General features: G+C 38.3%; 1 protein-coding gene across 1 annotated transcript in view; it reads left to right on the top strand.

Moving 5' to 3' along the window:
- LOC306869703 (pappalysin-1-like) overlaps positions 1-12,341 on the top strand; it is a gene marked incomplete at both ends in the record, with an annotated part of 102,549 nt that extends 90,208 nt beyond the window's left edge. The window contains 3 exons of the mRNA XM_079416580.1: positions 3,690-3,761; positions 5,576-5,674; positions 12,237-12,341. Coding sequence (XP_079272706.1) covers positions 3,690-3,761; positions 5,576-5,674; positions 12,237-12,341 — 276 coding nt within the window. The remainder of the gene's footprint in view (positions 1-3,689; positions 3,762-5,575; positions 5,675-12,236) is intronic.
- Positions 12,342-24,938: the final 12,597 nt, after the last annotated feature.

Here is a 24,938-nt window from a genome sequence, read left to right as displayed (position 1 = left end):
GTTTAATGCTTATATATATATATATATATATATATATATATATATATATACAGTATATGGTGTATCTCAAAAAATTAGAATATCGGAAAAAAGTTCTTTTTTTGTAACTTATTTCAAAAAGTTAAACTTTCATATATTCTAGATTCATTACATATAAAGTAAGTCATTTCAATTTTTTTTTGTTTGTTTGTTTTAATTTTGATGATTAGAGCTTACAGCTCATGAAAGTCAAAAATCCAGTATCTCAAAATATAAAATTTTTACATTTGAGTTTCATTAAATGACCATCTCTACAGTATAAATTCTGGGTATCGCTTATTCTTTGAAACCACAATAATGGGGAAGACTGCTGACTTGGCAATGGTCCTGAAGACAAACATTGACACCCTCCACAAAGAGGGTAAGTCACAGAAGGTCATTACTGAAAGGGGTGGCTGTTCACAGAGTGCTGTATCAAAGCATATTAAATGCAAAGTTGACTGGAAGGAAGAAATTGGGTAGGAAAAGGTGCACAAGCAACAGGGATGACCGCAAGCTTCAGAATAAAGTCAAGCAAAGCTGATTCAAACACTTGGGAGAGTTTCACAAGGAGTGGACTGAAGCTGGAGTCAGTGTATCAAGAGTCAGCACGCTCAGACGTCTTCAGGAAAAGGGCTACCAAGCCACTTCTGAAACAGAAACAACGTCAGAAGCATCTTACCTGGGCTAAGGAGGAAAAAAAAACTGGACTGTTGCTCAGTGCCCCAAAGTGCTCTATTCAGATAAAAGTAAATTTTGCATTTCATTTGGAAATCAAGGTCTGTTCAACACTACAGTGACAGCAGAGGCCATTTTTATGAACCAATAATGATTCTTAAATCCCAATCAATGCTATTTTCAGTTGATTCAGTTAGTGCGCCTCCCATTCAGTAAATAGGCTAAACTTTGAGCGTTGTTATCTTTTATAAGAAATAAAGTCTCCAATTTCAAATTCTGTCCATTTTATTAGGAAATTCAAGCAATAAATACCGTTTTGGCGCTCTTTAATGTGGCGTGATAGATCGCTGTAGACACTTCAGATCAAGCGAAGCGGCAGCGCAGTGAACTGATCATCTCTTTCGCTTTACTAGTGGATACTCGCCTGTGCGTAATCAAAGCAGAGCAAAAAACTCTAGACAGTTTTATTTTTTGTTCTGGGGGCTGATGATCCCGCACTCTGCTGCCACACTGAAGCGCACTCACCACCAACTGGACTAATTTAATACATTATTATTAAATTAGTTTATAAATTACAATAGATCAATTACAATAGATCATCCTCAGTGTAATCTGTCAACGTGACGGACAGCCTTCAGATTTTTCCGTCACTGATAAGAAATGCCGTCAATGATGGAAAATGTTTGGTTAATGCGACCTCTGATAGACCTGGAGTACTTCAGAAACGATGAGTATGATGGACAGGCAAACCAAATGTTATTCTCCTCACCTCAATCTGTGGTCAGTGATGACCAAAGAATGCTAAACCTTTGTCATGACAACATGGTGACTGTTTAAACCATTGTCATATTCCAGATGGGTTGTAGCATTTGAATGGGTCTTTCCTCTCACCAACACTTACTTTCACAGTACTTTTAATCTGCAAGATGAGAAACAAGTGATTTTATCTTTTCTTTGCTTTGTGTCCTACTGACAGATGCCAACCACAAAACAGCCTGTGACTCTTTAAAACTCATGGAAAGAGACAAAAGTGTGGCTTATTCTTCTGTATCTTTTTGGAAACCAGTGATTTCATGCGACAGTATATCAATAGCTGCGGCTAGGGTCACAGAGGCCAGACAGGTCTCAAGGAATATCCATTTCCGCATTTACTATGTCATTCATTTATAAATGGACTACTCAATGACATTTTTGGGTGACGTCATGTCCGCCAGTGGTTATGAGGTTGTCTGGATTATGCATTCCATATTTGCATTACCTCCTCTGTACTATTGTGGACTTCCTTTGGTGTGGTGGTGCTTTTCATGCATTTTCGTTGTGGTCTGTGCCATGTGGTTCTTTGCTTGATTGTTTAAGCTGCAGTGGAGCTTTAGGAAGCACAAACAAATTTACCGCCCGCATCCGAGAGCACTGCTATAGTTTCTTCCTGGCCTAATTCTCCATATCATAGGATTTCTCCAGGATAAATCAGCCTCGCGAGGGGATTGACCCAACAAGGTCCTTGGAGTTTCTTCATGGAATTTGTTGGAGCGCCGTTTATTTCTGTCAATTTTATTGATAGCATACTAATGCCGAGACTTGGAAGAAAACATCCTGCTGTATGTATGCGTCTGGTTTTCCATAAATCAGCCAACGTACAAGCTTGGAAGCAAACAGGAAATGTCATGTCTTGACCGTATAGGACGGAAAATATGAAAGGCCTTAAAACAGTCTCTGATACAGATAGTATAAAAGTCTATTTAATAGAAGGCAGGTAGCACTCGTGCAGCTCAGGCCTGTGGAGGAACTATAAAAACAAGCACAAGTTCAGGAACAGACGGTTTAAATTAGGCCTTGAGTAAACAAGCCGCTTGGGTCCTTGGTGTGACACTGAATACTAAGCGTGTGTGTATGTGTGTATGTGTGTGGATGGCCACAGTTGGCCAGCAAGCCGAAGGCCTGCTTTCTTTGAAATGTCCTGTTTATGCTCAGCCTTTCCATTCCTCATTGCATCTGAAGTTCCCCCAGACCTCGTCCTTTCACCTCTCCAAACATCCTCTCTACCTGTGCTAACCCAGGAGGCCGGCCACCGAGGTCCACCACCCCCCTTTTGCTCTCCTCAGCAGGGGTGGGAGCTGGGTAGTACTCCTGGACTCCTAATGAGTCCCCTACTTAGCCAAGCTCTTAAGACTGTAATCCTTCAAGCCAAGCTCTTTCATTGATTCCTAGCTGATTTAAGCATCACCACCGGAACACTGGGCTCATAGAGGATTTTATTTGTTTGTGTTCTGTGTGTTAGGCAAAGAAATGTGTCAACAAACAGAGCAAAGGTTCTCCAGATTCAAACTGAAATCCCTGCCAGCCTGAAGGCTTATTAGCGATTCTTGCCAAGGATTTGAACAAACCCCTGACCCCGTGTGCTGAACCTAAGCGTGTAACTCGTCCTGCGCCGTGATACCTCAAATCATCAGTCTTTTTGAGGGGGGCTAGGCTGTTAGTTTGTTTGAGGTAAACAAACTCTAATAATAAAAGGGTCAAAAGAAATCTCTTAAATGTACTTGTAGGAATCAGAATATTACAGAGACTTTGAGGTCTGACATGTAAGCAACCACACAGAATGCCAGAGAAACATGCTAAAAATGCTCAGAACACCTCTAGAACTGTATAGCAACTAACCATTTATTAAGTTTTGTTTAGGCAAGCTTCACATACATTTTCTTGTCAATTTAACTGAAAGAAAATGGTGTAGAAACAATTTCCCTCAGAAATAAGTACATTTCACAATTAATTACAAATAAATGGCAAGTACCACATAGAATTAAACATTACATTTTGAAGTGGAAAGGCTGAAGTAGTATTTTCTTTCTTGTTCTTTCTCATCTTTTCTTGTTGAAAAACCCTCACCGTGGCTGCTATTTGTTTTGTTAATTCACTCTAATGGAACTGTATTGTCTGAAACCATTAAACGGTTAACTTTGAATGTTAACTTTATTCTGTCATTTTCTCTCACACAGAATATTGTGTGCACCATGGGACTAAAGTGGTATCCTAACCCAGAGGCCCTCCACTGTATTAAGGGATGTGAGGTAAGCCCTACCTCACGTGTTTCTACACATTTATATATTTATTTAGTGCTGTCAAATTATTAATCGCATCAAAAATAAAAGTTTTTGTTTACATAATATATGTATTTGTACTGTGTATATTTATTGTGTATATATAAATACACACACATGCATGTATATATTTCAGAAAAATATGTTATGTTTATATATTAAATATAATTATTTATAATATAAATTATATGAATACAAATATAGACCTGTAAATACATGTAAATATTTTCTAAATATGTACTGTATGTGTGTGTATTTATATATACATAATAAATATACACTGAACACACACATATATCATGCAAACAAAAACTTTTATTTTGGATGCAATTAGTTGCGATTAATCTTTTGACAGCACTAAATTATAAAATTATATATTTTTTATTTCTAAATACATTTTATTGTTCATTTACTTTACATTTTTTTGTAATTTATTTTTATTATAGTAATTTTTTATTCATTTATTTTTCTGCTATTTTTTTTAAATCATTTAATTTATTAATTTTTATTATTTCATTTGTATTTATCTATTATTTAACTACATTTGATTTATTTTTGGTTTTAAATTATTTAAAATGATTCAGTTAATTTTCTATTCACCATATCTAAACTCCCACTGTAAGTTTGCATGATAACAACATTATTACGCTGATAGTCGTTTCAAGGTAATCTCCCAGCCATAGCTTTAAGCTGTATGCAGTCATGGAGGTCTGTTCTCTGGAGCCTGACCTTGAACTGTTGTTTCTGCCATCTTCTCACGCTCTTTGAAATCTAATACATAAATAAACATGCTGTGCTTAGTGTCTTCCTCTCCTTTGCTCTTCGTGCCAGTCTAGCCTAATCTGAGTCAGGTTTAACAGGGCCAACAACAGCAGACAAGTGGGATTTGTTACCACCTTTGTTTGTTTTCTTTTTGCGTTTTAGATGAACCTGGAAACCTCATTTAGAGGGCATCATGTTCCCAACTTCCTCAAATCACAGAGTGAGAATAAAAAAAAAAAATAGCTACTGTGTCTTCTTGCAGAAAGAGCGGTTGAAAAATCAGTTGCCACTGCAAAGACTGAACTGACATTTTAACATATAATGTATATTGCTCTTTGAAGTAACGTAATTTCTTCAAAGCACATGTGACTCTTCTGCGCTGCTGTTCTGAAAGTGCGATTAATCTGCACCTCTCTCTCATTTATAACAAGGCTGTGGCAGAAAGATGACCAGTCTATTTTTTTTTTTTATTCGGGCCAGAGCTGCAGACTTTTGAACCCAGCTCATCCTGACCCAGTTTCAATGGGTGGTAATTATCAGCCCTCTGAAAGCTTTTGGGTCAGGCCAGAGAGATGATTTCAAACTGGAAAAGGTCACAGGTGTGTTGGGCAACCTTTTGTGCCTGTCAAGATGGAAATGTGTAGTAACTCCCAAGGGAGACACATATAAGTTTAATAGGGCTTTGGTTTCCCCATTAAAAGCGGCCTCCACCATCCACAAGCCCGGGAATACTAACTCAATTTTTCCAGGGCAACATAATTGCAACAGACTCAAGTCTGTGTGTCTATTTTTACACAGTTGTGGATGTATGCAAGTGTGAATGGCTGTCTCTTTATTTCTTGCTTTCTGGTTTTACGCGAATTTATTGAGTTTATAGGGGAACTCATTATTATTTGACAATGAACCGCAAGAAGAACCACAAGAAGAGTTCATTTCTATGGCATTTTATTGCTGATGGTGTTTGTGTGTTTATATATTCAGTAATTTCATATTACAGAGCCGTTTTATCTGTTTTTCACCAGCCGTTCATGGGTGATAATTACTGCGACGCCATCAACAACCGAGCTTTCTGCAACTACGATGGTGGAGACTGCTGCCATTCTACTGTTAAAACCAAAAAGGTATGTTTTTATTCTTTAGATGTTTAATTAGTCGAATTCCTTGTTTACGCTTCAATAACTGGTAAATAAGCGGAGTAAAAAGCTGTATAATCTGCGTTGTTCAGACAGGGTAATACGTCTTGCGTTGTAATAATTATCTCCTTGGAGAGGAAACTTTTAAGGACACCCACAGAAGCGGGGGAAACTCTCTGAACCCTACCCACAATGCATGCACGCACATATATGTTTGGGTGTTTTTCCAAAGCCATGGCAACAAACGGTTGCATATAGCATTTCCATATGGACGTTCACCTCACTTTCCAACAATGAGAAAGATCTGTGAGTTTAATCCAGAGAGTGGTAAATAGCCTTTTTCTGCACGCTTGTGTACTGTTCTTTTTCCAGTGGACTTGTCATCCTCTTTCACTTGATCCTCCCTTGCTTTTTCCTTGAGCAAGTTTTCCTGGCTGCCAGAGAAAGTGAACTTCTCTTTTGACAGACAAAGAATGAAGTAACTTCTCCAAAGTTACAACAGCGAACTCTGGAAGCACACTGGATCGCTCTACCCGTGTGTGTTGCCAAAACAAAAAAAGTTGGCATGTGTGATGACGCATTTCCCAGCAGAGTACACAACTTGTTGTGAAAGGTCTAGAAACGGCAGTTGGAGCTGGACACTTAACATTTAAATACGGCTGTAAATCATATAGAAACGTATAAACTCAGGGGGCCGTTTGCTTTGTCACACCAGAGGATTACCCAAGCAAATAATAAAACTAACTGCACATCCTCCTTCTCTCAGAAGCTGAGCTGCTGACCGATTCATTGACAGTCCTGAATTGTGCTAATAAGTGGCTGTAAACAAGGAGTTTAGAACAAAATAAATTTGACAGTATTCTTGTATGAATTCTGAAGGGTTGCTGCCAAAAGCAAATAATTGAGTAAATTGCTCCGCCATAGGGTAAGTGCGCGTCTGCCCAGTGTAATTTTTGTATTAAAAGAAGCCAATAAATGCTTAATTTTCATCTTTGTCGTGTCGTTTTAGGGAGTAATGATGTAAATGCCTTCATTATGTAATGGCTATCGTGTCCCCACAGTTAACCCTGTGCTGAGCTCCACCTCTCTTGGCTGCGTTCTCTACCTTAGAAAAGCTTTTTAGAGATTTCTGTGAAGAGCATGGTTTTCCATAAAATGTACTAATGAATTTGTGTGTACAGGAATGATTTGTGGCATTGCAAGCATTTTTTTCTTTTTTTAAGAAACTGTTAGACTATGCAATAACATGTTTAAACTGTAGCGATTTCAAATCAGAATTGAGGCAAACACTTCTCACAGTCAACTGCTAAGAGAAAGGACTCATTTGAAAGTGATTACTCGAAGACTGTTCCTAACATTTCTACAATACATTCAAAATGGCACTGTGAACTAATTACTGTCCACACTACAATTATCTGGAGCCTTACATAAACGAAAACATGTTGACGTTTCTCTTGAAAAAAATAAGTGTTCGCACTGATATTCTTAATTTGGCAATGAGGGTGAGACATAGTTAATTAATCAATTTAAGATTAAGATTTAAAAAGCAAAACAATAATGGTTTCATCTTCATTTGGTAAATTGGGTACTGTATTTTTGTATAGTTATTAAAATTGTGCTGAATGATGCTTTCACTTCAAATGAACCAGAAAAGGAATCATCTGCAAGTTACTCCAGTGCTTTAAGTGTTCATAATGTACAGTAAGAGATTAAAAAGGGAGGTGTTTTTATATTTATTGTTTTATTTGAATTTATTTCACTTTATTTTATTTCTTAATTTTTTTGGAGTGCTCAAATGAATTCGATTGAATTAGCGGGTAAAACTATCCCAACAACCATAAACTTACACGACTGTTCAAAGGTTTAGGATCAGTAAGATTTTAATACAGATATTAATGATTCAGCAACGATGCATTAAATTGATCAAAAGTGACAGTAAGACGTTTATAATATTACAAAGGATTTTTTTGTTTGTTTTTTACTCTGATTTCTGAAGGATCATGTGACACTGAAGACCGGAGAAAATGGCTGTTGAAAATTCAGCATTTCTATCATAGGAATAAATTATGTTTTAAAAAAATGTTAATGTATTTAAATTTCACAATATTACTATTCTTACAGTATTTTTGATCAAATAAATGCAGCCTTGGTGAACATGAGCCTTCTATCAAAAACATTTTTTTTAATTATAGTTGTGTACAGTAATTGTACAGTAAAACATACAGGAAACAGCCAAGTTAGGCTTGTCTGAGAAAATGGCAGACAGTTATAGTTGCCAAGGTATGGCTTGTCATTAGCATTTTTAGGGAGAATATTTTAACCATATTCTTATGACTTGTTCCTGCTTTGGCAGATGCCTGTATTTTGGTTTTATTTTGTGTGGGAGCCGCAAAGATATCATCTTCCACAATGACCTAAAAGTGGACACCTACTGTAGGTCGAGGTCTTATCAGGTCATAACAGACAGCATTGATATGATGTTTTGATTCCTCCCCCCATTTGGTTTGGTTGGTTTATTGGATTTAGTGAACACAGAATTAGTTGGCTTCCATTGGATCTCTGTGTCATTTTCGGTGGTCTTTGGGCTGTTTTCATTGTTTCTTTGGAAAGACTGTATGTTCTTCAATCCAGTGGTCCAATAACTCACAGTATACATTGCTTGTATTTGTCAGAGCTCTTGTCAGCCAAGGTCTTTTCCTCCCAAATGCACCATCAATAGCGGATAACTGCCCTCACAAGCCCCACAGAGCAATTAGGAAAAACTAACCGGGGCCTCTGACGTGCTACGAGCAGACAGAAAAGCAACATTGACACAAAGCATCCTATTAGTTTGTTGGTCTTGAGGATGACCAGGATTTGAATCCATGCCTTGTTATGATGAGGTCTTCCATTTTAGAGGTGAGGTCATGACGGGAGAACTAAATTTGCTTCCAGTTTATGTTTAGTGGTGCCGCTAAACAATTTTCTACCAAAGGCCTCCAGATTTCAGTTGAACGCAGATCTAAAATGTGCCCCAATATAAATCCTTTGCTTAAACGTGGAATTGCACCCTATATATGAAACTACATTACCTTACATTGTGTAGAGAGCACAGAGGAGTCATATGGAAATGGGATTTTGGGAAAATTGTTGTGGGTCAGTTTTAGGATCTCAACTGGTGCATCCAACCCAAATGCAGAGTACATTAAATCGCTAAAAATGGTTTGTTTGTGTATTGAATTATAGGCTATAGTCAAATTGCAAGAGACATTTACAAACCAAACAGTCCGATTATAAAGACAATGTGCAGCTGTATATGAGTATATTTTAGAGGACATTTTCTGTTTACTTTTGTGTCTCAAACTTTGTTGGTACTGTGTTGGGCTGGCACTTGATGTTCATTGTAAAATTTGAGTTTTGAAGCAAAACCAGTTGAAAACCACTAAACTTTATTTTTACGTGACAAAAACAAACAATATCAACTTATTTTTGAATGACCTTCATTACATTGTTGTAGGGCAGGCAATTGTTCAAATCTTCTTTTATTACTACTGAGGCTACTGGAAGAGTCTCAGTTCGTCTACCACTGTCCCAATGACATCAATACAGAAAAGGTCAGATGTTGTGAGAACATTCAGCGGTTGCAAGGTTTGCTGAAGGAAAAGTGCACTGACAGCTCAGCTTACTGTCAAAAGCTTCCTGCAGACTTCTCAACTTCACTTCTTTCAAGCTTATGTCAGAGTTCGTCTGACTCTCGTGAAATGCTGATATTTATACTATCCAGATGTCATGGTCTCAGGGGCATGAACTGAACATTAAAAGTAAGTTTGCTTGCATTGGCGTCACCTAACGTCAGTTTAGAAGTCATTTATTTGGAAGCAAACAGCATATAATGGTAGCTGGACAAATTCATACTCCAACACCTTGAGTATTAAACTTCATCCTGCACTGTTTGCTACAGATAGTTGGACTTAATATTATTCTTGCTTAATATTTCAATTTCAGCAGGAAAAAAATAGTGTAAAATCTAAAATGTGAAAACAGTGTAAAACAAATGTAAAGTAAAATTAAGTTAAAATTTCATAAAATGATAATGAATGTTTTTTTGTAATTTTAATCACTCCTTGTGGCTTTGGTACAATAACAATATGTAAGGTGTTTTTATTTTTTTATTTTTTGAAAATATATATATTTTCTCTGTAATATGCTGAATATTCATCACACATAGTATAATTATGCCTTTTAAATGAGCTCCTTTTTTTCTTTGCAGCATTTTTATTATCATTGATATACTATAATAGTTTTTTTATTAGTTTTAATTTTATATTTTTAATTTTCATATCTAATGAAATATTTTCTATTAATATGTCTGTATAGTTTTTATTAATTTTATTTTGGTTTTATTTCAGTTAAACTTAATGCTTAATGAAAATTAGAATTGTTGCCTTGGCAATTAGATTTTTAGAAATGTGTTTTTTATATTTAAATTCAGTTAATGTTTATTTTATTATTCTTTCTTTCTTTCTTTCTTTCTTTCTTTCTTTCTTTCTTTCTTTCTTTCTTTCTTTCTGTCTTTTCATGGCTTAATTTTTAGTTAACTATAATAACTCTAGGTTCAAAATTTTGAAAAGCCTGATTTAAGATACCTAATTTCTGGTACAACTCAGTTTTGATGAAATGTTCACTTTTGTCTTTGCACTGTACTGTTGTTGTTGAAACTTAAAGAAAAAATGAACAGTATTTTTTCACGAAAGATTTTTTTGTTTTGCAGTGTTTTGTTTGTTTTCCCTGGAAACAATTCAGGGATGGCTGAGGGCAACGAAAACATTTTGAAGACACAGATACACACGCACACTTAACAATTGGAGAAGTGTTGGTCGGTTGTAATGAGGAGTGTGGCAATGGAGGGAATGTTGTCAGCCAGAGTTTGTGGGCACTATGAATGGACTAGATTTACAGTTGGGAAAATCCCCTACAGTGGATGGGGACACCAAAAGGAAAGGCCTGTGTATTTCACAGGGCAAGGAGAGGGCATTCCTTCCCTCAACACTCCGAACACAAGACATCCCTTGTTCTTCTGTACACATATACGCTCTTGCGTTCTCTCGTTTTTCACTCTGCACTCACAGGGATCCAAGTGCGCTCGCACTGATCTGACAGTGCACACATACATAGCTCACAGGGACTGAAAAGATGCCGCTTTCGATTTGACATTAAAAGTAAAAACAAGCTGAGCTAAGCATACTGACACGTTCTTACTGGCTCATGTAAAACAGAAGGGCAGGTGTGGATCACATTCTCAAAAATGTATTCCATTGTGGAGACTTGTGGATATATGGAGTTGTTTTCACTGACAAACTGTGATTTGAAAACTTTTTTGTTTGTGTTCCAGCTCCAGTGTTCCGCATCCTCTTTTCCCCAAATGGTAGAACAGTTAGAACTAAATAAAAGGATAATAATGTTATTTATAAAATGAGAGCATGCTGTGATTTGGTCAGCAACATCATTAAACCCACACACGCATTCAGCTCTCACCGTATCTAATTTGACAAAAGTGTAAAAATAGTTTTAACTGATGTTTGATAGATAACATCTCACCACAGTATCAACCATGGTCAAGTGTAAGGACTTTTGTTACCATTTTCAATGATGTTCTTGAAAAAACTTGGTTTGTTTCCCTTTTTTTCATTCTTTGAACTGCTGACATTTGCATTTATTCATTTGCTTTATTAAATCAAATTGAGCTTGTAAATTTTCATTCTTTTAACTGCTGACATTTACATTTATTCATTTGAACTATTAAAAAAATTGAGCTTGTAAATTAAAAAAAAAAAGATTTTTGTTGTAACAGTTATTTTCTTTTAGTTTCATTACCAAGGACTTTTAGTTTGTTTCTCATCACTTTCCTGTCTCCTTTGTTCTAGTTTTCCCACCAACTATCAGTTACCTTGGTTAAGGCTAGAAGGGATACGTATGGCGCTACTGGGCATGCGCACATCAATACAGCGTAATTTTTGTCAAACTGAACAACAATAATTAAAAAAAATTATTCTTGTAAGGGGTAGGTTTAGGGTTGGGGTAGGTGTAGGTGTAGACGTTAATAAAACACAATCTAATAGGTAGAAAATTGATTTCATTGTTCATTTGAGGTCGGAGCTGTATCCCTTCTAGCCACAACCAGTTGCCTTGGAACACTCATCAATCAGCACACCTGTTCACCCTTTAGTTTGCTATCACTGTGTATTTAAGTTTCTCTTTTCCATTTGTCCGGTATTGTTTGTGCATCGCGCTCTGTTTCGTGTCTTTGGCTTATCTATATCATCTTTGCTTTTGGAATTTAATAAGAAAAAAACTGACTTTTTGCAAAAAGAAAGTCATACAAGCATGAGGTTGAGTAAATTATGGAAAATTTATAATTTTTGGGTGAACTATCCCTTGGATCAGAATCTCTGAAATATAATTAAAATTAAAAAACGTTAAAACCTTTTCATAACACTGCTGTATTATGGTGAATGTGATCATCACTTCAAGCTCATGGACTCAACCCCTTTTGATATTTTGTCTGTGCCAGGTGATTCCATTCCCTATGTCATGTGACATTCGAAAAGACTGTGCGTGTCGGGACCCCGACGCCCAGGAGAACAACAAAGGTGTCCGCCACCGGTCCATTGGCTGAGCTTGGTACCCCCTGTGGCACATAGGGGAAACCATTCTTCTCTACATGCTGCTTATAAGAGGGCCTTTCCACTCACACTGCACTACAACATGCCCTCGTTTCCTCATCAAACAGCAACAACTTAAGTGGGTATGACACTCAAAAACAAACAACCAATCAAACACATCAACAACAGGTTTCGCAAAGGACAAGAAGTGGAAGTTTTATGAATGAGCAACCATAGATGTCATCAAACTAAAGCTCAAACAAGCCTGGGCTGACAGTTTTGTTGTTTTATGTTTGCTTTCATTGATCATTGTTTGTAAAATGCAACCATGGCAATGTTGTTTTTATGTAAAGCCAGAGGAAGAAGGGGGGAAAGGGAAAAATGCAGCTGTTAATGTTTGCCTGTAGTCAGAAAATGGGATGATTCCAATCGAGTCAAATCAAGAGCTCCAAACTAAAGCAAATCAATGAATGAGAGGACCTCTGATGTTTTTGTAATGCCCCTTAACGCCTGACCTCCGAGACTGTCTCGATGACAGTTTAGCCATTCACTGTGTCCTCGCATATCAAATGTTCTCCGCGTTCTTATATTTATAATTTCAAATATCAAAGAGGAAATACCAAGAAATGGACCTTAATATCAAATCCAAATTTGTGTCACACGAATGGCTTGCGCTCCTCTGAATATTTGAGCTGCTCTTACTCACTACGAAAAACAAATCTGGCTGCTGACCTCAGAGCCTGTATGAAACACTGAGGGATGATGGGAACGTTTCACAGTGCATAGGAAGATGTATGAGTGCAGCTGCTGTGGCCCTAAATCACCAAATCCTGTATATCAGCAAGAAATGCACAAATCTGATGCCGAAAAATCATCTGAGGAGGTTTTGATCCAGTGAGAAAGAGAGCTTGTGAAAGAAGTTGTGTTAGCACAGCTGTTGCTGCTAGTTTTGCTGCTGTGGCCATGCAGCCAGTTCTGTCTATGGACAGTTTGTAGTTTAATGCAAGTGCAGTCTGCCATAGATGTTACCTCTGGTCAAAATGCAGTTATATCAGCTTTACATGAGAAATATATATACATGTATACAGCTTTATACATGTAGATCTACTAACAGATTCCCCTCCGCCTTCCCTAGGGCTGTCAAAGTTCACACACTAATTGCTGAACATTAGGAGCTCATTTAAATGCATCATGTACCCGTGTTTCTATCAGTAAATGAAAAAAGATTTTAAATGGATAATTTATTTATAACTAGTCTCTGATGGGATGTGTAACAAAAGTAATTTGCATGCTTGGTGAAATTTAATTCATCAAATTCATCTTTTAATGGATTTGAAAGATCAAATCTATTAAGTGCTATTCCATTCGTATTTCCTGTCCTGTTTAGTGCAGTTTGATCATTAATATTAACAATTAGATTGACTATAGAATGAATTAAGAGCACAGTTGCATAAATTTAGCTCTGTCTGGTGTCATTATATAGTCATACATCCACATAAATTGCCAAACTCAAATATACATTCTTTGGAACTGAATGCATTAAAGCTATGCATTATAATTATGAAACAGATTAGACTGATCATTTTAATAGATTGACAGCCTTATTAGAGACACAATGGCCACTGAGATGATTGACTAAAAGAGAAATACAATTACATAGACACTGATGCAGCATATACCAGGCATAATTAATAATTCAAATAAAATGGGCAGTCAGTCAGTATTTGCTTGTTGATGAAGACCAGCTAAAGGACCTTTGTCCATCAAGATAATAATTTTATTAGGAGCCAAGTGTTCATTCAAAAGTAATGCCAAATTACAAGAAAAGCGAGTAAAGTATTGACACAAAGAATGTAATATAGGCTTTATTGTGAATATAATAAGTATTTAGCATCAAAGTGTTTGTGCTAGCTCAGTCTAATGTAACATTATATTTGTAAAAGAGCAGTTAAACTATGTATAAAATAGATGAAATAATTTCAGGCTTACAGTCCACCTTTGCAGTCCATTTAATCAGACATTTTGTAACAAAAATATCTCATTGGCAGATATGCCATCGGTGCTCCCCTTTTTTGTGGTGCTCATTATTTTTGTGAAAAATAACTTCAATAACAATCGCGCATAACTGCAGTATATGTAACAACTGGCTTGAAGTTCAACACAATATCAAATGTGTTATTTTGTAGTTAGTGTAATAACAGGCATTGTTAAGATTTATATGTACTCCAGTGTAAAACTGGAGATTGTAGTCTATGGTGGTGTGACCCCATTATACACATTTTTAAATATGTACACATTGGTTTATAAACCACTTTTAGAAAGTACAGAAACATCAAAATGACTTACAGTAGAAGCATTTATCAGCCACCCTCACAATCTTCCTGAGCTCTTATAAATACATCTAAATGGCATCTTTCTCATTACATTAGCATTAGCATTAGCAATGTAGCACAGAAAGAAAACAAACAACAACAACAACTGTTGTGATAGCAGAAGTGAGGCTACTTATCAAACCGCAGGTTGTGTCAGCCCAGCCAATAATAAGAGGTTATTTCTATGGCATTAATGTCTAACGATAAATATTATGTTTTGCAGAAGTGAAGAGTAGGAAGAGCCTTGTGTGTATATTTATATCTGGTGGTTTTGTTCAACTGTATCTCTGTCAATTAATATTTTTTATCTTTGACCACAGTTGCTGCACTTGTCTTTGTACATGTATGGTATGTCTTTGTTTTGTTTTGTCGATGAAATAGAAAAAAAAAAAGAAAGAAAAGAAAAAAGTTTACCATAAAGAAAAAAAAAGCTGCTATGGTCAGACAGGTTATCATAATTGTTAAATTAAATAGTCGTGTAATGTATGACATCATTGAATAGTATTTTATACTGTGTGTTGTTGTTTTCTTCTCTTTTCACTACCTTGGAGTTCAAATTTTTCTCTACTTGGTTAAAACGGTGAATATTAAAGAGAGATGTGTGTAGTCTGATTACAAATACAGATGTTAAAAACACAGCTACCATCAAAGGATATCCAAAGGAAAAAAAATCTGACCTGCGAGAAACATGGCAACAGTGAGATGACAGAGTAGATCGATTTATTCATGTACACAAGCAGCTCTGTCGTCATTTCTTTCGATGTAAAGATCATGTCATATTTAGTCTCTATAGACGTCTTTGTTCCTAGTATTAAACTGTATGCTATTATTGCATAGTAAATGCTAAAATACTGCTGCTTTTATTCAATTATCACTTGGAAAGAGTACCTAGAACAAATACCAATATATGTGCAATCTTATGAACCAGTATCACGACCGGTTTCAGACATCACTGAAAATTGATTTTACTGAGCTTTACAATACATACAGTTCTTTACTGGGGTGTTGTACACAAACAGTGATCACCCTTTTCTGTCCTTTTTTTTCCTTGAAATGTTAAGAAAAGCTGAATGCATTCTAACGTAACGTTACTTTTTTCTTCCATGAAAGCCATGAAAACAAGATCAAATCAAATGAAGTTTGGTGAAACAGTCTACTGTAAACTTAACAGGATATTTTTTGCTGTACCTCATGCCTGTAATGTTTGCTGCTTACTTGTTCAGTATTTTAGTAATTTAATTTAAATCTCTTAGCAATATACAATGTTGTAAATAATACAATTATTTATTAAGAATGTTGTCTTTTTATTTATATTTACACAATTCATCTAAGTTATATTTATATGTCTCCAGTGTTACTTGGTGTGATCAAAAGTCTTTTTTTTTCCCTTACTGTTTATTTCTCTGTCAGTTCCTCTGTTCCGGTTAGAATGCTAAGGTCTGTTATAAGAAATTACCTGTTTTCCCAGCCACTCAATGTGTATGAGTAATAAATAAAAGTCTCTAATGCGCAAGGAAAATGTTATAGAAATGTCACCTTTGGAAAATCGTACAAAGCGTTCCTTTGCCGTATTGACTTCCACCCGTGTTTTAGATTCCATATGTTTGTGTATTCTGGGGAAATTGGTCAGAGAGGTTCCGTTTCCAATTGCTGAGTAGATACATTGAACCGGTCTGGAGCCATGGGGCTCGTGTGGTTGTGTGTAAATAGTAGAATAGGTGAGAGAAACTGAAAGACTGCTTGTGGTAGCTCAGCTGCTGATGTTTGGCCACATATAGAAAGCCTCATGTAAAGATTCCTTCTATAATCCAACGTGTGTCCCTACATTTTCATCCTCACCGCAGAAAGAGGCACGTCCTCATGACCGTACATCCAGACAAAGTTGTACCTCAGCAAATTAGTGTCCTATTTTGTACATCCAATTTTGTGATTTAAAGGTTTCAACCTATTTCAGATTTCCCTAGTGCTGTGTTTGCCTGAAGAATAGCCTAAAGGTCACTTTACATCATGGGATTTTTGCAGTAATTTCACTTTATACAGCTTCTGTATTTCCACACAGCTGTGTAGGTTTGGTACATTGCTACAAGTAACATGACTGCACATCAATATTAAGCCAGTTCAGCATGCTTTGCTCAAATCCCATACTCTGAAGATTACAGTTGCATGATCAAAACCATGTTCCCAAAGTCCGAGATGTAAAAATTTGATGGTGTGCTACTTTCTTCCGAGTAGTATAGCAAATTTAGATGTATTTATCAGACTTTTTTTGCAAGATAATTTACCCCATTATGTGTCATTTGAGTATTCATTTTGTGTGCTGTTTTTATTGTTCTTTTCAAAACCTTTATAACTAAATCAAATATGTTACATGTTATTTGATATATATTTTTCCTGAGTGTTTCTTTTCGATGCCCTGCTCCATTTTGTGTCATTGTTTGGTCTCCAAATTTGCTAATTCTTCTGCGACTGCACTGACATAAAATCAAGACCAGACATGACAAACCTGTTGTTCCTTCCTGGTGTATCTCCAAATACAACCCTAAAAGGCTTGACCTCTTACACTGACGGTCTCTGTAAGCACTGGTTAGTCTCAATAAACCCACTGTGCTCAGTATACATACTAAATGCACTGTTTTGGGCACTTACCACAATATTATTTTAATAACCAATTGATTTGTACCATTTTTCATGATTATCTCTGATGTGAGCAGTTTGCCACTGTTGTTTGTTCGTTTGTTTGTTTGTTTTTATATATAATATTGTGATATTATTTGTGTCAGAGCAGACTAGTGTACTGTATATTTTCATGAACTCCTCAAGCATTATTAACAGTAAGTACATCAATGTTATTTTTCCTGATATGTATTATTTAGAAAATAAACACTGGTTAATGAAATGTAATTGTTCCACTTGTGTTTAATTGCTTTGTGAAACCTGATGCTGGCATTTATCCATAAAGCTGCTCCTCCTGTAAGTATATTTCTGAAATGATCTCTAAATATTGTGATGGGAAGTATGGAAGAGCATTGTTACTGTAGCTCTACTACCTTTTGTGATTACCTCGAGCATCTTTATTCATTACAGTGTCAATTCAGTTTATACTGTTATACATTTGGATATACTACATGAAAGCCAATGTTACATTCAAAGCACTGCCGCATAATTGTATGGTATGTGATAAATGTAACAGTAAATGAAAAATATGTACACTATATTGTATAATGGGCGTAGTGCACTTAAACCTCAGTTTATTCCACTGCATGCAGTAAAAGTGATCTTGGCACTGGAATATAATACAGGACTAGATTGGTCAGATTGGTAAATATTCTGGCCTGTTTGTCACAGGGACTTTTATTTCCATTTATATATGTATATTTCGGACATATAATGAAACCTCACTAAAACATCGTTATCCCCTTTGTTGCCTGGTTCCTGTGCTTACATGTTAACTGTAGTTTTTAGATAAATTAATGAGCAGTAGCCTATTCTTAAGGCTTTTAGTTTCGTGAAGATGAAAACTGATGTGGCAACTTCAGCTTTGCATGCTTCTGGTTTTTCTACATCTTTACAAATTTAAAAAAGCATCATTACAAATGCAAACTATTCATTGCACATAGGTTTGTGGTTAATATCAACTGAAAAACCGTGCACACACACTACCGTTCACTTTTACATTGTAATAAACAAATAAATAGGTTGTTTTGAACTTTGTATTCATCACAGTATCCTGAAAAAAAATTATCACAAATATTAAAAAAAAAAAAAAAAAAAGGATGTTTTGAAAGGATGTTGGGATTTTTTTGTAATTGATTTGTTCATGCAAGTTTCAATAAAATAATAATAATTAAAATATCATGACTTAGTCTTCTGGAGAAATTCAGCTTTATATTGTAAAACATTTTAAAGTACAGTAATATTTATTGATCAAATTAATGAAGGTGATCACAAGAAACTTCTTTCAAAAACATATTTTTAAAAAACTTACTAAGCCCAAACATTAACATCAGTGTATATACTTCCAAAAGCTATCGAGCATATTGTTTTCACCCACATACACTGTAAAATATACAGTGCCCTCCAAAAGTATTGGAACAGTAAAGAATTGCAAAAAGTCAAATTGCTCTGTTGGCTGTGGAGTCAAGACATTTACAAATATGATTAAAAGATGAATATAAGACAAAACTACAGAATGTCATATTTTATTATTGGGTGATTCAATAAATAGATGTTTTACCAGCTAAGAAGTTCAGCACTTTTAGAGTTTCATCCCTCTATCTGATGTGAGCATAAGTATTGGAACAGTTGCTGCACAGGTCTTTCTAAGTGATCAGCTGTGTCCTGTTGCATTAATTCTTCAGATATTAAAAGCAGGGAATGTGTCGTATCAGTTATATCCATTACTTCTGCATTCTGAATCTTGCATTCGATGATGACATACACAAACCAGGATGAAGACAAGGGAGCTGACTTTGAGAGAAAAGCAAGCAATTTGGATGTTAAAAGAAAAGAGGAAGTCAATTAGGGCTATAGCAAAAACAAAGGGCATGAAGAAATCAAGAGTTTAGAAACCACCAGCGACACCAGCAACCAACAACGACCTGATTGGCTGAGAAAACAACAGTAGCTGATGACAGACAAATCATAAAAGCTGTGAAAATGAATCCTAAAAGACGTGTCTGTAAAATCACCAACAACTTCCAGAAAGCTGGGGTGATGCTCTGACAATTTACTGTCCTCAGGAGACTTTGACACAGAATTACAGATGCTACACAGCAAGATACAAACCTCTGACCAGCACCAAAAATGGAAAGGCAAGATTAGAGTTTGCAAAAAAGCACAAAGGTGAGCCAGAAGAGTTTTGGGGCTGTGTTTATGAACCGATGAGACAAAGATGAACCTTTATCTAAGTGACGGGAAAGCAAAAATGTTGAGAAAAAAGGGAACTGCAATGATCGCAAGCATACAGCCTCATCTGTAAAGCATGGTGGAGGTGGTGTCGTGGCATGGGCATGCATGGCTACCTCTGGAACAGGCACTCTCAACTTTACTGATGACTTAATGTATGATGACAGTAGCAGAATGAATTTGGAAGGGTACAAAACCATCTTGCCTACCAGTATTCAAGAAAATGCCACCAGATTCATTGGGAAGTGCTTCATATTGCATCAGGACAATGACCCAAAACACCCTGCCAGTTCAGTCAAGGAATTTATAAGGGCAAAGAAATGGAAAGTCTTAGATTGCCCAAGTCAATCTCAAGATTTAAAGCCGATTGAACACGAATTTCACCAGCTGGAGAGGAGAGTAAAGGCAGAAACTCCCCCCAAAAAGCAACAATTGGAATTGGCTGCATTAAAGGCTGGGAAAAGCATTTCAAAGAATGAGACCAAGAGTCTGGTGATGTCTATGGGTCACAGAATCACTGCTGTGCGCAAGGGATCTGCTACTAAATAATAGCTTTTAATCTTTTATATCTGCCTTATGTTCAACTGTCCCAATACTTATGCATTTACATCTATTCATTTAGCTGACGCTTTTATCCAAAGCGACTTACAATTGCTATATATGTCAGAGGTCGCACGCCTCTGGATCAACTACGGGGTTAAGTGTCTTGCTCAGGGACACACTGGTGTCTCACAGTGGATTCGAACCCAGGTCTCTCACACCAAAGGCATGTGTCTTATCCACTGTGCCATCACCACCCCAATTGTACTCGTATCAATGAGTGGGATGAACTCTAAAAGTGCTGTTCTTTTTATTTGGTAAAACATATGTGTTGAAACAGCTAATAATAAAATGTGACATTCTGTAGTTTTGTCTCATATTCATCTTTTAATCACATTTGTAAATGTCTTGACTCCGCAGCCAACAGAGCAATTTTGTCTTTACTGTTCCAATACTTATGGAGGGCAATGTATATACAGGTGTTTTACTTGTATTTTGAATATTGCACTTCATTGCGTTGTGTTTTTGGGTTAATGGAAATATCAGTCAAATTAATGGATAATGTCCGGCCAGAAAATGCGCCCTCTTCCTCTCATGCAGGTCCCATTCGAGAGAATTGGTATGGACCTCATCAGGCCATTGGAACGGTCAGCACGAGGGCATCGCTTTGCATTAGTCCTAGTGGATTATGCAGCGCGATACCCAGAGGCAGTGGCACTTCTCAACATTTCAGCAAAAAGTGTGGTGGATGCCCTGTTTTGTATAATCTCCCGAGTGGGTATCCCGAAAGAGATTCACTGATCAAGGCACGGTGTTTATGTTAAATCGGTTCACACTAACGTCTATCACCCCCAAACGGACAGATCACTGATGTAGCAAAATTGCAAGCTGAGTTTGCAGACGTGTTCTCGCCCCTGCCCGGTCGAACCAATCTCATGCAGCACCATATTTAGACGGAGCCAGGTGTGGTCGTGCGTAGCCGGCTGTATCGTTTGCCTGAACACAAAAAGAAAGGGATTCAGCTAGAATTGGAAGCAATGTTGGAACTGGGAGTAATAAAAGAATCCCACAGTGATTGGGTGAGCCCGATAGTTTTGGTGCCTAAAACGGACGGCTCCGTTCGTTTCTGTGTGGATTATCGCAAGGTGAATGTGGTGTCGAAATTCAACGCCTATCCAGTGCCGCGGGTTGACGAATTGCTTGATCGGCTGGGTACAGTTCATTTTTATTCAACACTGTACTTAATCAAAGGGTATTGGCAGATCCCCTTATCGCCCTTATCCAAAGAAAAGACAGCCTTCACAACACCGTTTAGATTACACCAATTTGTTACGCTTCCTTTCGGGTTATTCGGGGCTCCGGCCACTTTTCAGTGTCTCATGGACAGAATCCTCCATCCGCATACTGCCTATGCCGCTGCCTATCTGAATGATATCATCATCTACAGTCAGGATTGGCAGCGTCATACGGCGCATCTGCGGGCTGTCCTGTGAGCGCTGAGGGGGGCCGGACTAACGGCTAACCCGAAAAAGTATGCAGTTGGGCACGTGGAGGTCAGGTATCTGGGTTTCCACTTGGGTCATGGACAGGTGCATCCCCAAATTAATAAGACTGCGGTAATTGCGACGTGTCCGCGGCCTAAAACCAAAAAGGAGGTGAGGCAGTTCCTGGGGCTGGCGGGATATTACAGAAGGAATTAAAGGGGGCAGTCGTGGCCTAATGGATAGAGAGTTGGACTTGTAACCCGAAGGTCGTGGGTTCGAGTCTCAGGTCCGGCAGGGATTGTAGGTGGTTGGAGTGAATAACCAACACTCTCTCCACCCTCAATACCACGACTGAGGTGAGACCCTTGAGCAAGGCACCGAACCCCTCAACTGCTCCCCGGGCATTGATGGCTGCCCGCTGCTCCATGTGTACCTGGATGGGTTAAATGCAGAGAACGTCCCTTTCCCCCTTCCCCTTGGACGGAAGTCGTGGCCTAATGGTTAGAGAGTTGGACTCGTGATCCAAAGGTTGCGGGTTCGAGTCTCCGGCCGGCAGGAATTGTAGGTGGGGGGAGTGAATGTACAGCGCTCTCTCCACACTCGATACCACGACTGAGGTGCCCTTGAGCAAGGCACCGAACCCCCAACTGCTCCCCGGGCGCTGCAGCATAAAATGGCTGCCTACTGCTCCGGGTGTATGTTCACGGTGTGTGTGTGTTCACTGCTGTGTGTGTGCACGTTGGATGGGTTAAATGCAGAGCACGAATTCCGAGTATGGGTCACCATACTTGGCTGAATGTCACTTCACTAATTATTCAGACCTCACCAGTCTGCTGACTGACCTCACTAAAAAGGAAGCCCCAGATCCGGTCCAGTGGACGGAGCTGTGTCAGCAGGCGTTCACCCAGGTAAAGGCTGCTCTGTGTGGTGGGCTGCTATTACACTCTCCTGACTTTTCTCTTCCTTTCTTGCTGCAGATGGACGCGTCGGACTGGGCGCTTGGAGCCGTCCAATCCCAGGAGATAGAGGGAGAGGAGCAGCCGGTGCTGTACATCAGTCGGAAGCTCTCTAAGAGGGAGAGACGATGTACAGTACCATTGAAAAGGACTGCTTGGCAATCCGGTGGGCCGTTCTCACCCTCCACTATTATGTCCTGGGACGAGAATTCACTCCCTGTTTGGACCACGCGCCCCTGCAGTGGCTCCACCGTATGAAAGATACCAACGCGCGGATCACCCATTGGTATCTGGTATTACAGCCCTTGCAAATCAAGGTGATCCACAGGCCGGGGGCACAAATGGCTGTAGCCGACGGCCTGAGTCGGACGGTGTGGGTATGTGGCGTGGGGGGGCGTGGTTCAGCGGGATCTGCAGCAGGAGAGAGGCTTGGGAGACGAGCAGTGAGCAAGTGGGTCAAGTGCAAAGTGATAACACCTGTGTCTGATTGCAGTGATGAGCGTGGAGAGACCGGATAAAAGAGAGTGGCTGTATCCGAAATCGCCCCCTATGCCCTCAAATAGTGCACTATTTGAGGGGACGGCCATTTTAAGTGGTGTTCGAAACCTTAGTGGATGTTCTCGAGTGCACTCATTCAATCCCACAATGCACTGCAAAAACGAGTGTACAACCGATGTACACTCAACGGCTAGAGAATCCCCAGAATGCACTGTGAGAGTCGCGCGCCGAATGAATTCCCGCGTCTCGCCAGAAGATGGCGCTCGCAGCTGAATCATCCATTCATTGATTTCAGAAGCGCTCGCCCACTGCGTAATACAGTGGAATACAACAAAGGTACACAATTAATTGTAAATTGACTATTAGGGTTTATACATAATTTCCATGACAGAGTTCAAGATAAATCCTTCAATCTTACTATTGGAGCTGCCCGTTTCAAATGATTATTTAACAGGAAGCAAACTATGCAAAAGCGGCAGTTCTTCCGGTGCATTCAGTGTCCAAATTCACTCACTCGTTTTCATTCACTCCTTCAAGCATAGGCGTAATTTACGGGTGGGACGGGTGGGACATGTCCCCACCACTTTTTACCAGGCTCGATATTGTCCCCACCACTTTTAAAAAGTAACTGAAAAATAGATTGCGTACGGTATGTATTAAAGGAAAAGCACCATCTACAAATCAAGTCAAGTCAAGTCACCTTACTTATATAGCGCTTTTTACAATGCAAATTGTGTCAAAGCACTGCACAATATCAAAAAAAGGAAAATAAAGTGTCAATAAGTTTGAATAGTGTCTTTGCAATAAGGTCGGCGATATCGCTGGAAATGAAGCGTCCCCAACTAAGCAAGCCAGAGGCGACAGCGGCAAGGAACCAAAACTCCATCAGTGACAGAATAGAGAAAAAAACCTTGGGAGAAACCAGGCTCAGTCGGGGGGCCAATTCTCCTCTGGCCAAACAAACCAGCAGTTCAGTTCCAAACTGCAGCAAGTCAGGTTGAATGGGCTCAGCTGGTTCCAGTGGTCTTTTCCGATGGCTGTCTAAGTGGCGGGGTCCTCAATGGGGAGCTGTCTCTGGCGTTCATCCAGGTGTTTGGCCTCTGCCTACGATCAGGGACACATACGTCATCTCCCGGCGCTGATCCTCCATCTCAGGTGTTCGGTCATCTCAGATCATGTAATGGTTAGATCCAGACTGAAGTTCTGTAATTCCTGGCTACCACGGGATGTTAATCCCGTGGCAGAAACGTAGAGACAAGCAGAGACATGATTAGCGTAGCTGCTGTTCCATCTAAGCAAAAATAAATTGTTCAACCCAAGCTAAAGAATAATAATAATGTACATTTGATCAGATATAACTGCAGTACAAGATTATAAAATGCATTATGTGTATGCTTGGCTAAAGAGATGTGTCTTTAATCTAGATTTAAACAGAGAGAGTGTGTCTGAACCCCGAATGTTATCAGGAAGGCTATTCCAGAGTTTGGGAGCCAAATGTGAAAAAGCTCTACCTCCTTTAGTGGACTTTGCTATCCTAGGTACTACCAAAAGTCCAGAGATTTGCGACCTTAGAGAGCGGGTTGGATTATAGCGTGGTAGAAGACAAGTTAGATACCTAGGGCCTTTTAGGCAAGTAATAATAATTTGTAAATGATACGGAACTTAATAGGTAGCCAGTGCAGAGACTGTAAAATTGGACTAATATGATCATATTTTCTTGATCTGGTAAGAACTCTAGCCGCTGCATTTTGGACTATCTGTAGCTTGTTTATTGAAGATGCAGGACAACCAGCTAACAGTGCATTACAATAGTCCAGTCTAGAGGTCATGAATGCATGAACTAGCTTTTCTGCATC

This window comes from Barbus barbus (genome assembly GCF_936440315.1).
Source record: "Barbus barbus genome assembly, chromosome: 5".
Classification (NCBI taxonomy): Eukaryota; Metazoa; Chordata; class Actinopteri; order Cypriniformes; family Cyprinidae; genus Barbus; species Barbus barbus.
Note: the sequence above shows the minus strand (reverse complement) of the source record. Positions and strands in the feature narration are given on the sequence as shown.